Source organism: Neopelma chrysocephalum, unplaced genomic scaffold, assembly GCF_003984885.1.
Source record: "Neopelma chrysocephalum unplaced genomic scaffold, ASM398488v2 Primary Assembly neopelma1_96926, whole genome shotgun sequence".
Classification (NCBI taxonomy): domain Eukaryota; kingdom Metazoa; phylum Chordata; class Aves; order Passeriformes; family Pipridae; genus Neopelma; species Neopelma chrysocephalum.
In genome coordinates this window covers 2,362,769-2,379,024 of record NW_020925569.1, presented here as the reverse complement: position 1 = coordinate 2,379,024, position 16,256 = coordinate 2,362,769, and the positions used below count along the sequence as shown (strand labels likewise).

General features: G+C 37.7%; 1 protein-coding gene across 1 annotated transcript in view; it reads left to right on the top strand.

Annotated features, from left to right (window-relative positions):
- The first annotated feature begins 53 nt into the window (after nucleotides 1–53).
- ADAMTSL1 (ADAMTS like 1) overlaps nucleotides 54–16,256 on the top strand; it is a 404,153-nt gene continuing 387,950 nt past the window's right edge. The window contains 2 exon segments of the mRNA XM_027670722.1: nucleotides 54–133; nucleotides 3,290–3,388. Coding sequence (XP_027526523.1) covers nucleotides 3,348–3,388 — 41 coding nt within the window. The 5' untranslated portion in view covers nucleotides 54–133; nucleotides 3,290–3,347.

Below are 16,256 nucleotides of genomic sequence, written 5' to 3'. Positions count from 1 at the left end.
AACTTTTGTAAAACTTTAAAAGAGTTTTGCTCTTGTTACTGATAACAGACAGTGCCGGTCGCTCAGCCTTCCGAAACTCCTGTACCCCTCCGCAGGTCACCACAGGGCCAGTTACTACAAGGGCCAGTCTTCAGTAAGCTTCCCTTCTGAGCTTCCCTTCTCTCTGTTGCAAAAAGTATCTTTCCTGGTTTTCGCCTACTCCTCGACTCCGTTGCTACGGCAACAGTAGGAGCAGGAGCCCGAGCGCCCAACTCTGCAGGTGGGGCGGGCCCGGGGGCGGTCCGGGGCAGGACCATTTGTGCCCTCGCCCGCTCTCCTCGCCTACCGGGTGGGTGGCTGCGCCCACGGCGGCTTTGGGGGTCCGAAGCTGGACTTCCCAAAGCTATGGGTGAAAACCGAGGGTTGTGATTAAAAAGTCCTAGAAGCTCTAAGGCATCAATAGGTAATCAAAAATGCTTACAGGCAGTGGTAAGGTGTGACTGTTTTGTTTTTTCTAACATAATCTAGCTGAGTCAAGAATGCCACACTACTTATCAAAAAAAAAAAAAAAGATAGGGTATTTCCTTTAGGCTGGGACAACTGCATTCTTAGTTAAACTTCTTTGCCTTTCAGATGCAAATGAAAAGGACTTCCATTTATGAAGGCAGTTTGTTGAACTTTTAGCTATTGATAGAAAGGTTCCCAGCACACTGCTGCATTCCACAAGTGCCTTTAGTTCCTAATGAGTATTAAAGGTTATGGTGTGGCAGTGGATTTGTCCCAAGCAGGTTATAGTACAACTCAAACAGACATTGAAATACAAATATATATTTAAAGGATACTAGCCTGCCAAAATCAAACTCTGAATTAAACTGTCTGGATCTAATAGAATTCTAATCCCTATTCCATGTGATATGAGTACTCTGCTGCAGTTCTGCAGTGCTGTATGTCATGGTGGGCTTGTCAAACTCTGGTCCTTATTCAAAATTAAAGATGCTGGAATTAGTTTAGGGCATTAGATGGGACAAGTCCTAAGCTGACATCTTCTTTTGATATATGAGTTTTCCTTTCCTTTTTGTTTTTATGCATCTTTTAATTTTCATCAAGATCTGTTTCCAGCTGTGCAGTGAAAACACTAGTAAGTTTATGGTTCAAAAACGTTGTATGCTTTGCAGACTTAAAAGTTCCTAGGTAAAATTGCTACCAACCATGTGAAAAATTACTTGGATTTTCATCTCCCTGTTTCGTCGATGAGTATCTTTGTATTTTGCGAAATATGTTATAGAAATGGGATAGGCAGGATGAAAAGTACTTGGGGACTAAGAAGACGTTACTGAGAGCAAATTATTGAATAGACAGATGGGAGTGAATGTTTGGATGATATCTACTTTCCTGTACCCTTTGTCCTCCTTCTTTTGGGACACAGATCAGTGGGACATGCTATCTATTAAATGCTGTAGGAGAGAGCATTCATCATATGAATTCAGCATTCTTTCAAACCTTGACTTTAATAACATATGCAGAAAATTCTCCAGAGTGACATAGTTTGGAACAAAGAGAGTTTGTGGAAGCATTACAAACTTGATCAATTACCTGGGTTGTGTTTGGGGTTTTTTTGCTAAGTAGTGACAGTGACTACTCCAGGGGAACCTGGTGGATCAAACAGTAACCTTGATTTTGCTGGTTCTTAACCCATTCCATAGCAGTGGAGTTTGCAGTATAATTCGAAGCAAGCTGTGAAGCTGACATTTACTCCAGAGATCTAGTAAGGAATTTGGGGATGAGTAACGTGTGAAAGCCCTACCTGTGCTACTTTTTCCCTGGTTATGCTCATTAAATCAGGAAGCAGGAGAAAAATCTTGTATTTGACATGACTTTGTTGTTTTATAATTTCAAAGCTTTGCTTTTGTGTTCCATCTTAAAACTGATTTGTGCACATTTTAGTAAAATGGATGAAAATTACAGAGGAAAAGAATAAAACTGACAAGACCATAGTAGGTGTGATGGCAGAGAACTTTCATTTACCAATGTCCTGGTAGTATATACCTCAATAACTGGATTATGCTCAAAATGAAAAAAGGGTGTAGAACATGTTAAAAGTGGTTCATTTCACTGGTGGCAATAAATACAGTCAATCTTTTAACAAGGATTTCGTTTTAGACACAGAGCACAGCTGTGATCAGCTCTATTAACTTTGTCCATCTAGTTCTCTAAAACTAATAAGAGCAGTGCTTTTTAAATTCAATTACACTTTTCAACCAAAAAATAATTGCTAGTCATCTGGTAGTAAGAAATAGATTCTCCAGCTTCTAAATAACTTTCTCCAAAATATATGCATATGTATTCTAATTATGAACTAAATTTGAAATTATAGACAACAACGAGATTTAATTTTTTTTGTGAAGATAAAGGTAGAAGTACATAAGGGAAAAATATCTGAACAGATTATTGAAAAAGAAAAATTGTTCCTTTTTGGATTTTTCAAGACTAATTTAAAACTTGCTTTTAGAAAGAATGTAGTAAGTATCTAAATGAACTATTTCAGATTCAATGTCATAGTAGTTTAGAACATGGACTGTCTTTAATAAAGGAATATGGGGAAATGCTAGCTCTAGTACTAGTATTTGAAAAAAAAAATACCATGACTGTACATAAAGAATCCTGTCCCTATATTGTTATTGTAATTATTATTATTATGCACAGCACAGTGGTTAACACTTCCAGGGGCTGTTTAATAATTCCTCGTTTGTAGAGAGATCCCAGTGATACGGAGCAAAATCCATTAATTCAAGAACTGAGATGTGGTCCCCTAATTCATAATCTATTAATCCCAGTTTTGAGATAATTTTTTCCTTCCACTTGAACAGATTTTAGAAATGACCTCTTGTATCTGCATCCTTTAATGGCTCTTGTATCCAAATAAATAAGACCCTATGATGTCTACATTGTTTCCTTTTATTTATACATATAAAATGTGAGTGACAAATGATGAATTTATATTATATATACCAACTTAAAACCACAAGGAAATACTTTAAATAAAACTTCTTTTCTTTGGTTTTAGATGTGGATTTTTGTATTATATTTCTGAGAGTGTCTGTAGTATTCATGGCTAGGCTTCGCGAATGAAGATTTAGGAAAAGGCTCTATCCACATTTATTTTGCGCTATCTCAAGCTCCTTGTTAATTGAAAAGTTTGAGTTTGTTTTATCAGTCCCATAGCAGGACAAGTGAAACTAAGGCCTAATTAAAAAAGAAAGTTCTGGCCACAGAGGAATCAAACTGCTGTAAAATTTTTTTCTACTTTCAGTTTTACCTGTGCTACCACAGCAGTGTCCAGAAAGTCTGGCACTGGTGCTGCTCAGGAGATGCATAATTTCATCTTGAAAGATTCTGTAGCCTCAATAAGGTTCACTTACCTTTTTTTTCCACTTTTTCATTTGCAATTTCTGCTCTGTAATCCTATCATGAAGGGCAAGAATAATCTGAAAAATTCTGAATGTCAGTGCTGAAATACATCTCTCAGACGTGTCATGAGACATCAAAGAAAGGTCATGTGATATAGCATTTGAAAGTGAGAATCCCATCAGATCTGCTATCAGACCCCTATTAAAACTTTGATCCAACTACATTGACGCCCAGTCAACATTCCCTGTTGTCAACTTTTTAGTTACCTCCTCAAGTGCTGAATTACAATCCAGTCATAACCAATATGTTCATTAGGAAGAATAATGGTGTGGATAAGTAGGCTATGCACAGATGTGAAGCATTTTTCAAGTCAGTTAATGTAGCTCACCCTTACAACACAGAGCAAAATGGATTCAGATAACTCATATTCCCTTTACATACATAATGACCTTTCTTTAAGGTAGAGAAATCTTACTGAGCCTTCATCATTACAGTTCATGTTAAAGTTTTTGAGGTCAGATGGATAGAGAACCCAGAGGTCATCTGTAACAATTCCCCTCTAAAAAAGTAATAGTGAACCCTGAAGAATTGATTTTCAGTTCATATACACGTCATTCTCTAGCTATATTTCAGAAAAGAAAATAGTTGACCTTAGACTTGCTTCCTGGTCTTATTGGTTTAGTTATAGACTTAAAGCATGCTTTTCAAAAGGTTCTGTTAATAATAAAACAGAAATCTTCCTTCTTCAAGCAAAGCTGTTGAAAACTCAAGTAAAAATTTCTATATCTAGTTCTGAAAAGCTTTAATATTATTTCAAATCTGTTCCTTTCTGAACAGTTACCAGTTTGGAGAAAACTGATTCTAGAGTGAAGACGAGAGTGTGTATGTGGCAATTAAAGACATAGTAATTTACATGCTGGAATGCATTTCAGTATTAGCTCCACTGTTTTTATACTCAGAGTTGAGCCTCCACCAGATTCACTGAGTAGGAAAACCTAGTTTATTACTGAAAATATGTAAGACCTCAGAGTCTGAACTTCTGTGCAAATCAATGGGTTCTCTCCACTTTTTTTTCACAAGCAGTGCCTTGGGAAGTGTCTTCAATTTAGCATCTTTCCTCTGTGAGGTCCTCTTTTTTTTATAGAACAAGATAGTGATTTAGAAAGACTACATTTTGACAGTTTATTATTGTTGTCCAGAGTTATTCTCATCATATTCAGCTCTTTTCAGTTAAGAGGGAATTTGCGTGCTTCTGTATATTTATCAACAGCAATCCACCTACTAAGGTTGCTCTACCATTTTTGTGATAACCTTATCCACAACAGTATGAGAGTAAGGTAGATTGTGTTAAATCATGCTGACAGTGACTTTCTTTCTATCTATGTTCTACTTTAAGTTGGTTTAAAGTTTGAGGAAAATGTTTAAAATATTCTGATCAGGGATATTAACAGATCTGAATGTTGATATTTTAGAAATAATAGCTCCCCCGATAATGTCCACAGTCTTCTAAGACCACTGTTCTCATTTTGTCATGTAAATGTAGAGGCAAGTTACAGACCAAATTGCTTCTGCAGTTGTTTATCAGTGTAGTAAATGAAGCAAGAAACCTGTGGGTGAGCATGTAGTCTAATTAAAGACTGCATCTTAAGGAATTATCACAAGGTCATAGGTGAACAAAGCATCAACAGTTCTGAGGTTTGTGTGAACAAATTTCTGGATTTGTGAGACTGTGGCTAGACATAGTCTGTGCTAGGTCTTAGCTTATGAGCACAGACTTTTGCAGACTAAGTACAGAGACTGGCCTTTTGGTTTTGTAACGTTTTCAAGAGAACATTAGCCAAAATGTATCTTACAATTGTAAAATGTTACTTCTATTTTGAAATATTTCATCTTTGCAGTACAGTCCATCAAAATTTAAATATTTTGGGTTTATTTTTGAATAATTACCACAAAGGTAGAGGCGGTCAAACCCGATGTAAATGCCAATACCATCTAAAAATAACATTTATGGGGAGTGCACTAAGGATGAAAATAAGTAAGCTGTTGTTTTCAAATGCTGTTAAGCTAATCATTTTATGCTCTGATGATGCGTGACAGCATCTGCCAATAAGTTGATAGTATGTTTTTCTGACTTTTCCATAATTCTCCCTGTTTCATTACATGTAATGCCATGAGGTTTGAGACCCCTGGTGGCCTAGTGGTTAGCGTGCAGGACTTTCACTGCTGCGACCACGGGTTCGAGTCCCCGGTCTCCTGGCCTGATGGAGGTCGTTAGCCCTGTGTGGCCATCCATCTATGAGAAGGACACTCTAAACAAACCTACGTCCTGAGGACCTCACTGCCATTGTCCAAGCTTGCTTGGCCCCGGCAGATGAACCTTAGGATTAAAGGGTGGGCTCAGTTCAGCGCAGGCTGTGTCTCACCTAAAAAATCCATTGCGCAGGCTGGAAAGGTAAAAAGACCTTTCCCCAAATCTTCGTTCGCGAAGATGGGCCATTATTATTATTAATGCCATGAGGTTTTGAAAGAAAATCGGGGACATTTACAGGAATTAAAGGCTACATTGAGCTATATTGTTCTCCTACACAGATACAATAGGAGCTGAGTTTGATCTCCCATTGAAAGTGATTACTTTAGGGCTTCTTGCTGGCTCTGCCTGCAGTGTTGTTATGTGGAAATGGTATAGGACAATACTGGCAGGGATGGATGAAACCTGAGAAATGAGAAGATTGAGGGATGATGAAGCATATATCAATCTGATCCATTAAGAGTTTTAATTACAGAATTACAGGATGGTTGGGGTTGGAAGGGGCTTCTGAAGATCATCTAGTCCAACACTCCTGCTAAAGCAGGTTCACCTAGAGCAGGTTGTACAAAATCATATCCGGGTGGGTTTTGAATATCTCCAGAGAAGGAGACTCCACAACCTCTTTGGGCAGTTCCAGTGCTCTGTAGCCCTTGCAGGAAAAAGTTTTTCCTGATGTTCAGAAGGAACTTCGTTTGCTCCAGTTTTGCCCGTTGCCCCTTGTCCTGTCACTGGTCACCACTGAAAAATGTTTGACCTCCACAAATACTTGGTTATGTGACAAACATAGGGGAATTTGAAACTTAAACAAGAAAATTAATTTTAAAAAATTACGTTTTGTTAAATCTTTATGCAGTTTTATGGCTGCTGCCTTATATGTCATTATGTTATTTCCTTGTTATTATGTTATAGTTAACCTTCAGTTGTAGTCACACCCACAAAAATTTGCGCCTAATCAATAGAGATAGTATCAAAGATAGGTTAGCGCATTTTTATCTGCCCAGTGTGGCAGTCTAGCTGGCATTGGCAGTAGAAACGTATGCTGGGCTTGGCTGTGACTTCAAAATAGGAAGTTTTACAATAGAACTGGTGGGTAGTTAGTACTGAGTCTGGGCACAGAGATGCAGAAGTGGAATTTACATGTATTTTGGTCGGCCTTTTTGGAAGTGCTTTGAGGTTCCAAAAAGTGAAGCTACAGTTAATATAACATTTTCTGTATGGATAGCCTCTCCTGTTTACAGAAGTGGTCTCTGTGAACTCCTGATGTTGCACATGTATGGGACCATGTGTGGTCATACATGATGCTGAAGTTCAGGATTTTGAGAAAGGGCAACTTAAATGCATAAAGTGCATAAAGATTGTAGTGTGGTTTTTTGTATATGATTATATAAATATTAGGCAGCATAATTGGGATCTTAGCTTTGCTATATCTCTGACTCTTTAAAGCTTGATAGCATAATTTAAATGTTTGTTTCATGTTGTTTTTTCACATGGGATTGATGGTTTATTGGTAGTCTCCATGCAGTCGGAAAACAAAATGAAGTCATGTTTTGAAGCAATGATAATGACCTCAGGGCAAGGCATTTGGAGAAGGAGGAAGAATTAGTGAAAAGAATTATTGTTATTTATGGCATTATAACAGAATATACGAGATAATATCTCTGATAATGCTCTTTCAGAAACTATGTGAATTTTGATTAATTTTAATTTATATGAAGATGTTTCCTTAATGACCTCAAGGGCAAGATAGACACAAACATTCAAAACTTTGGCATTTTTATTCTCCTTTATATATGAGAAAGACATCATCTCTCTGTTCTGGAGAACAGCATCTGTTTAACAGTATGTAGTCATGACACTGCAAAAAGTGAGGTGATCTGTCTTTCTTAGAATACTACAGTTTTGGTGGCTTTTTGGTTTTTGTTTTGGTTTTTTTTTTACCTCCCCCTTGTGGAAGTGTGTGAATGTGAGATTCTTACCTTTCACTGTGGGGAAAATGGCTTGCAGTTGTTCTGATTATGGGAAAAATATTGAATATGTGAATTCCAGTGATTTCAACAAAAGGGAGGGGAAAAAAAAAGAATGTAACAGTAATTTTACATCAACACTTCTGGAGACATGAAAAGTAATTTTGGAGAACTTGGGGTGACCAATACTGAGATCTGCTTCGTTGTGTCTACCTACACTGGAAATTGAACAGGATGCTTCTGGTTCTGACTTTTGTGTGAAGTGTTACAGAACTTCCTATGTGTAAAATATGCGGGCAGATCTCTGCTACGTTTCATAGGTAGGATGTGCAAAAGTCAAAGAAAAGGTAAGATAATGTTGAGGGAATTCTGCATGAAATTCAGGTAAAATCCCTAGAATGCCTGATGGACATCTAGAGCCTGCATTTAAGTCTTTCTGAAAACTTTTTGGCTATTCCAACTTGGTTAGCTAGACTGAAGCTGGAATGGCTGACTGTTAATCCGTGGAACAATGTTTTCATCTTCTGGAGGGACAGCTCCAGGCAGGGAGTTACCTCTTGCTGTTTAAAGTGTAGGTCATCCAAGGCAATTCCTTCTCATCAGCACTTCCTCTTCTTTCTTCATGAATTCTGTAGCAATTGTGAGAGATAAAGCCAGACTACTGTAATAGATTTCTGACACATTTAGATAAAATACTACAGAAGCCTGTCATTCAGACTTACTCACAGCTGTGCTCTGATGGACAAAGCCTTTTAGCTCTAGAGTGCAGCCATGAGGAGATACTGGTGTGAAGCATGCTTGAGTATGCTCAGATGTTTCTGTCTAAGGAGAATTTTCTTTCATATTGCAAGCACCGTAGAGTTCAGTGGTGTGGCTCAGCCAAGAGACTAATTTCTGAGCTAATGCTTTAGTCTTGTTTCTGTCTGGCTTGCAGGAAAGAAAACAGAACCTTTGCTTCTGAATGTCTTTTTCAGATGGTCATCACCAGAAAGCACTCATTTTGGGTGGTCGTGGTTATAATTGTTTGGGAATTTTTGAACAGTGCTTTTATTTTTTCTTCTGAGACAATACAGTTTCATCAAAACTGAAACAACTAAAACTCAGTGTCTATAAAGTTTTGATCAAGTTCTAAGCACACTTCAAGATTTTCAGAACAAATGTGATTGATCTATTTTATAAAAGCTTTTTGGTTTGAAATGTCAACTACTTATTAAAAAGTAACAAAATTTAAATATTTTGAAGTTATACTAATAAAAAGTGATAAGCTCAAACATTTTTTAAAGTTATTCATTATGTTACATACTTACGTAAAAAAAATAATATTCAACTAGGTTTATAAAATAATAATGAATATCCTCTGGTAATTTCCAGTTCACGGTGGCTAGGCTTCTGTTTATGTGTATCAGACTTTGTTTGTCCATTCAGAGGGAATTCTACTATTGAAACTTAGGCAGACGTTTGTAATTGAATTTAAATAATCCATGTTTATTCCACTTACTAAACTAGGTTACTGAAAGTGTTTGTCATGAGGCAGAATGTTTCCTTAGTTAATTTTGCAATTTACTCTGAATTGTTATCAAATTTTCTATATCTGTTTCGAAGTACAGATGCCAAAACTAAGTTATGTGGTCTCATCAGTGCTCTGAATCTGTGATATTGCAATAAACATCTCTAAACTGTTAAGACATCCTCTGGCAGGGGAAGGTGGATTTGATATTTCTAGTACTTTCAAAATGGAAAGTAGCATGGATGCATGCAAACATCTTGGTTAACAATTGTCAAGTGATACTCTTAGTGACAAAATCACATATGTACGATCTCTTAACGAGAAACAAAATCCCTTCAGCTGCTTGTGGAGATGAAGAACTTATTTTGTCTGGTATGTAGAATATGTAAGAGTCAAATAGCATTTAAAAAATGTTAGTTTTTTGTACTTGCAGACATCACTGCTGTGGGATGAAGTCTAAATATCAGTTGAATTTTCAGGCACATGGTGTGACTCTTGGGGATGGTCCTGTGCAGGGCTAAGAGTTGGACTTGATGATCCTTGTGAGTCCCTTCCAACTCAGCATATTCTGTGATTCTGTGATTCTGTGATTCTGTAATGCTGAGATTGGGTATTTCTCTAGTTTGAATGATGCTGTCTGCACGCCTTAAATGGTGTTACTGCTTTAGATCACTGGTGATGAGCTTTAGGATGCACCTGTACATACAGAGTGCAGTTCAAGTACCACTTGAAGCAGCTGCATTTGTTCAGCATTTGAAACTCTATCACATGAGTTGTGTGTCAAATTTGATAGGCCAATGGCCATTCTAGCCCATCATAGCTTTTGGCTGCAGTTCTGATGAGGTAAGTTTCATATGGTACATACTTTTAACTACTCTGTTTTATATAATAGTGATGGGGTATCTGCTAATGAATTTTAAATAGTTACCAGAAAATATGTAACCTAGGGAATTAATGGTGCGTTTCTCAGTGCAAGATTAAGCTAAAGAAACTGCTGGAAAAACCCAGCTTAATTATGTAGCCAGTTTACCTCCTAGTCTTTGCTTTCCTGGTAGTTCTTCCTGGAGAAAACCATAATTCAGCTCTCATGCTAGGATGAAAACTGGACTTGTGGAAATGTTCTGTTAAATGTAAGCAAAGTTAGAATAAAAGAATAAAACAATTTGTTTTATTTAAGTTGCCATGCTAGTGGGATAGGGCAATTGATTAATTTCACAGACTGTGTGATGTCCTTTGGATTTTACCACAAATTCCTTGCAATATGAAAATGCTTCTATGGTCATGGGTCTCTTTTCAGTTAAAGGTGTGTTAAGTTGGTTTTAGTCTGCTGTCCTGAAATCCTGGACTCTTAATTCAGCTGACTGGATCTTTATTGTCTGCATGAAGTAAAATTGTGTGTTAGTAGATCTAAATGATACTTAAAAAAAAGGAAAACGTAATGAAGGAACGTAGGTAATAAGAAGAGTACATATCTGTTGGATGAAGTTGGAGCTTTGACCTGTTTTACTGGGTGGCTAAATACAGCTTTACTGTCTTAAAACTCGTCAGTACATACATAGTACTGCTCCTTAGAGAATGTTACCCTAGAAAACGAGAAATGTTCACAAAGTGCCTTGTACTGTAAGAATTTGGGATTTTTCAGCATGTAACAGTAGCTAACCTATGATGTTAACTGCAGGATTTTATTTGTGTGAACTGGGAAATATCTTACAAGCCCGGTGCATATTTGTTGTATAATTACCTCTGAAGTGGTGGTCAAAAGCAATCCCAAGCCAACTACATTGAATCTTCCAAAGCTTAAGCATGATAGACAGGTTTGTAGTTGTGGAGAAACAACAGCTTTGCACTGCTGCTTTTTTACCAAACTTGAGAACAAAAATAAAAGGGAACCCAAACCAGGAGACAACTGCCATCCCCTCTTTCCCTCCTAACCTAAATACAAGATGTGTTTGGCAGCACTGAAAAGTTGTAATGGAGCTTTTCTGCACAAAGCAAGAATCTATGCTGCAAGCAAGATATTTTTACTTCTGCCAAGGAGTGGGCAAGCGTGAGTGAAAATCAGAAGGTTGTATTGCGCCTGAAAGAGACACAGAAAAACAAAGACATAGTTTCTACTGGAGTGCTGCCAGTAGGCAAAGGTCTGCGTTTTAAGAGTTATCTTTAAAATTTTGACCAATCAGTTCATCCTGCTGGCTTATTAGGCCATTTCTCAAATCTTTTAATTGCTTTAGATGCTGAGAATTAGATACCTTTATGATTTTTTTCCTGTTTACAGTTATAGCAGTGATAGATCTATGGTGGACCAAGCTTCTCTTGCACTTCTTAATTTTTTTGCTCAGTGAGATGCTTCACAACAGATACTTCAGAAGAGATGAGCCTTACTAGTCTAATACATAGGTCTACATGAATACATGAATAACACACTGAATATTGTCTGTATTTCCTCCATGGCACAGTTGAAAATCTTCAAGGAATAGCACCTAAACCACTAAGCATGCTGTCCCAGATTTCGTGGCCTAACAGGAGAATCTGTCAGGACATAGTTATAGTGTGTGAACCAGTGCCAAATGAGTGGTAATATTGTAGGGATCACAGCTGTTAAATTCTATAGAAAATAAGTCCTTGGATTTAACTGTTTCACAATGCTTACAATCGGTGATAAGCTTGAGAGGACTTTCCTATGCAGACCTGTCCAGAAGGCACCCTTCAGGGAAGTGAGAGAGAGAGAGAGAGTGTGTGTGTGTGTGTGTGTGTGTGTGTGTGTGTGTGTGTGTGTGTGTAAGTATTCTGTACTACACAGAGTGTACTGATTGAAACTGCTGATTGAAAACATATTTCTTACTTCAGCTGTTAGAAGTGGCATTACAGCCTGTGACAAACATTTGTAGTTTATCTCAAAGACAGCAGTCACTTGTTGGAAAATTGTTCTCGGTGTAGTAAATTTTTTTTAGTTTATTCTTACATGTTTTTATGTTAAATTTCATACAGTCATATCTTCAGCAAATGAGATAAATTGGCTAAGCTGCCATTGGCTAACCATTTCCACGTATGTGTTCTGGATAAGAGAAAGAAGAGAAGATTGGATTCTTATTGTTTACAAAAGCAAATGAAAACTTCTACTTGATAATGTATTGGTTCAAAACAAACTCAAACATCCAAAGAAAGGATAAATATGTTCTGAAAAGCTTTGCTTTAAAGGGATTTTCTTTGGAGTTTCTCTAAACTATTCTTGACCAATCCTATTTAGATATGCTAAGAGCCATTGCAGCTTTGTACACAAATATTTTGATGTTTGTTCCAGTTCTGTTCCATGAAAAAAAATAGAAGCTTTGTACTCAAATCAGTCATCTACTTTAATTGAATTCTTTCTTACTGGAGAAGAGGGTGAGCCAGGAAGAAAGAAATAAATAATAAAGGCATGCATGATAGGGATATAATTGGAATTGAATACAATGATACCAACTGTGTCCATGTCTCACTGCTTTTGTTTTCATGGCAATTTTAAAGAATTATATGGTCACCAAGACTAATTAGAAGGAGTGAGAAATACGAGAATTAGGCCAGCTACAGTATCTCAAAGGAGGAAGCTGGAGGAGCTTTCCTTGATCATCATTCTTATCTCCCATTCAGGGAAAGGAAAGTCAGCCTTGTTTGCCCATATCCTACAAACCAGTTGAAGTATACTTCCCACGCATTTCCCACATTTTTCTGTCTATAGTACTCCATTATAGAAAATGCATTACTTGTATGACCAGATACGTGACTGACAGAGAAAGCTATTCATAGAATTGTAGAATGGTTTGGGTTGGAAGGGACCTTACAGATTATGTAGCTCCAACCCCCTTGTCATGGGCAGGGACTCCTCCCACTAGACCAGGTAACCCAAAGCCCCTTCCAGCCTCTTCTTGAACACCTCCGGTGATGGGGAGTCCACAAACTCTCTGGAAAACCTGTTCTAGTGCCTTACCACCCTCACAGTAAAGAATTTATTTCTAATATATAATCTAAACCTACCCTTCTTCACCTTAAAGCCATTACTCCTTGTCCTACCACTCTATGCCCTTGTGAAAAGTCCCTCTTGAACCTTCTTGTAATCCCCCTTCAGGTACTGTAAGAGTGCTATAAAGTCTCCCCAAAGTCTTCTCTTCTCCAGGCTGAACAGCCCAACTCTCCAAGCCTGTCTTCATAGGACAGATATTCCAGCCCTGTGATCAACTTAGTGGTCCTTCTCTGGACTTGTTCCAACAAATACACATGTATTCCTTGTATTGAAAGCCCGAGAGTTGGACACAATGCTCCAGGTGGGGTCTTCCCCACCTGAGTAGAGCAGAGTAGAAGGTGAGAATGACCTGCCTTGACCTGCTGGTCACTTTGCTTTTATTTCAGTCCAGGATATGGTTGTCTTTCTGGGCTGCCAGGACATGTTTCTGGGTCACGTTGAGTTTATTGTCCACAAACTCACCCAAGTCCTTCTGCTGCTCTTGCTCTGTTTTCCACCTGGCCTGTACTTATGCTTGGGATTGTGCCGACCCAGGTACACGACCTTGCACTTGGCCTTCCTGAACTCCATGAGGTTCTCTTGGATCCATGCCTCAAGCCTGTCAAAGTGTCCCTCTGGGTGCTGTCCTTTCCCTCCAGCATGTCAGCCTCATCACACAGCGTAATGTTGTCAGCAAACTTGTTCACAGTGCATTCAATCTCACTGTCCATGTCACCAACAAAGATGTTAAAATGTACTGGTCACAGTACTGACCCCTGAGGAACACCACTTGTCACTGTTGTCAACTTGGACATCATGTTGTTGACCACAACTCTTTGAGTGTGTCCATCCAACCAATTCCTTATCCACTGAGCGGTCCATCCGTCAAATCCATACATGTCTTATTTTAGAAACCAGGATGTTTTGTGTGACAGTGTCAAATGCTTTGCACAGGTCCAGGTAGGTAACAGCTGTTGCTATTTCTTTCTGCACCACTGCTGTAACCCCAGTTTTTAGAACTGCTGCTTGAACCGTCTCTAGCATAGAGAAATGAGAGGAATTAATGTCTCAGAGGGCATATAATTCTTAGTGAACCTAGAGAAGTATTTGTTGGCAAAGTGTTTGTCTCACTATGGAATACAGTATTCAGCCTCCCTGGTTGGATAAGTGTGTTCTTCTCCAAATAAGGAAAAGGACAAAATGGCCTGCTCACTAGCCAGCTTCAGTTCTTAAGCAGTGAAATTTTCAGGAATAAGTATTTTCATTAGAAATGCTAACACTGTCTAAATTAAAAATGTAAAAAGTCTGGCAAAGAATTTATATTCCCTAAGAGGGGAGAAAATTACCATTGATATGAAAATATATTTTAGATGCGATTAAACAAGAGCAAAGTGGTATATGAAGTGATACTCTACTCTTAAAAGAGGTCTGTCACTAACAATCTCTATATAGGCATGGTAATTTTGGACAATATAAACAGAGTGGAAATCACTAGAGAGTTTTGTTCATGCTTGGCTATAATGTGACTCCTACATAAATGTATGATTAATACACAGCAGTATTTCATAGTCCATCATTTACATGTTCTCTGTTTTGAGTAATTTCTTCTGTTTTGCCATCTTCATATGTCTTCTTTGACATACAGAAAGACAGATTTAAAACACTGATTTTTGGAAGTTCTTTTATATATGAAAACCCGTTTGTAAATATCATTGTTTGAAAAATATCACTTCTTTCCACTGATAGTTCAAAGAATTTCAACTGATTTGTCCAAAAGTTGCATTTCTGCATTTGAAAATGTACAATAATTTTAAAGGGCAAAAATAAACAATGCTAATACTTAACATAGAAGAAACAAGTTTATTTTACATTGCTGAACTGATCACTTGAACAAATGTAAGTTTAAAGTACTCACCATTCCAGTGATATTTTTCCCTTTGTGTCTTGACCCTAGGTTCCCTACAGAGCAAAAAATTGCCCTAAAAAGGCATTTTATTCTTGATGGAAAATGTATATTTTTTTACACTTAATAACTGTAGATTTAACTAAAATATGGCATAAATGAAAATGTTTAAGGCTATGGGTTAATACCATGTGATTTCCCAGGATAGTGAGTTCAGCAAATGCTTGATGAGGAAATGAAGAGTTAGGTATATGAGCACATAACTAACTCTGTTTTCTTGAAACTGGCAGAAGCCACTGGAAATTATCTGTAAGTGCTCCTGGTGTATTCTTTATGTTCTTCTTGTGTCATCCTAATGTAACTGTGTTTTTCCAAAGTGAGGAACATGCTGTGGTGCAGTTTGTAGTCCTGCATTGGAAGCTATCTGTACTTTTAGTTGGCCAGCAGTTGCAAAGCGTTCTTTTGGGTGATGCCTCTACGTCCTCATTCTGCCTGACCACTCTGCATGTCCAGGCACTTATTGATTGCTCTCAATAAGTGTAAGTTATCTGCTAATACGTGTTGCTAATGCCTTAGCAGTATATGCTCTCAGAACAGTGCATAGCATTTTTATATACCTACCTTTATCACATCAGACATAAATAGGAATGGCACAAGCATAAAACCTTGCAGCAATCCCTTGTGTGTGTGTGCATGCGTGCCTGCTTTTACAGGTTTTTCTAAGGAATACTGTTTGTATGAAGAATGTCTTTTAGATTCTGGTGTCATAATCTGCTGACAGTTTTGGTTTGGAAGGCTCTTGGAATAACAAAAGAGAAAAGCACTTGTGGTAACATAAGGTCATCTGAAGTATGAGACTTTCCTCTTCTTCAGTTTTTAGAATGATCAAAAAGTATGGACAGCTTGAAATACCTAGCATAATGAGTCTTAGTGCAACTAAAGACAATGTTTCATTTCAGAAATAGAGGTGTCTGAAAGCTAAGTAGTAGAAAAGATTTTCAGGGAACTGGTTCATCATATTAATTATGATTTTTTTCCCAGCTGAGTCAGAAAGCCCAATTTGAAAGGAAGCTTCTGGGAAAGATGGATGCCTTTATTCACCATAGTGTCTCATCGCCTTCATCTTACCTCTTCCTTTGTGTATCTTTAACTGAGAGCTTTGTATCCGTAACTGGGAGCTGTGATGTACATAAAGGTGTCCTTTAACA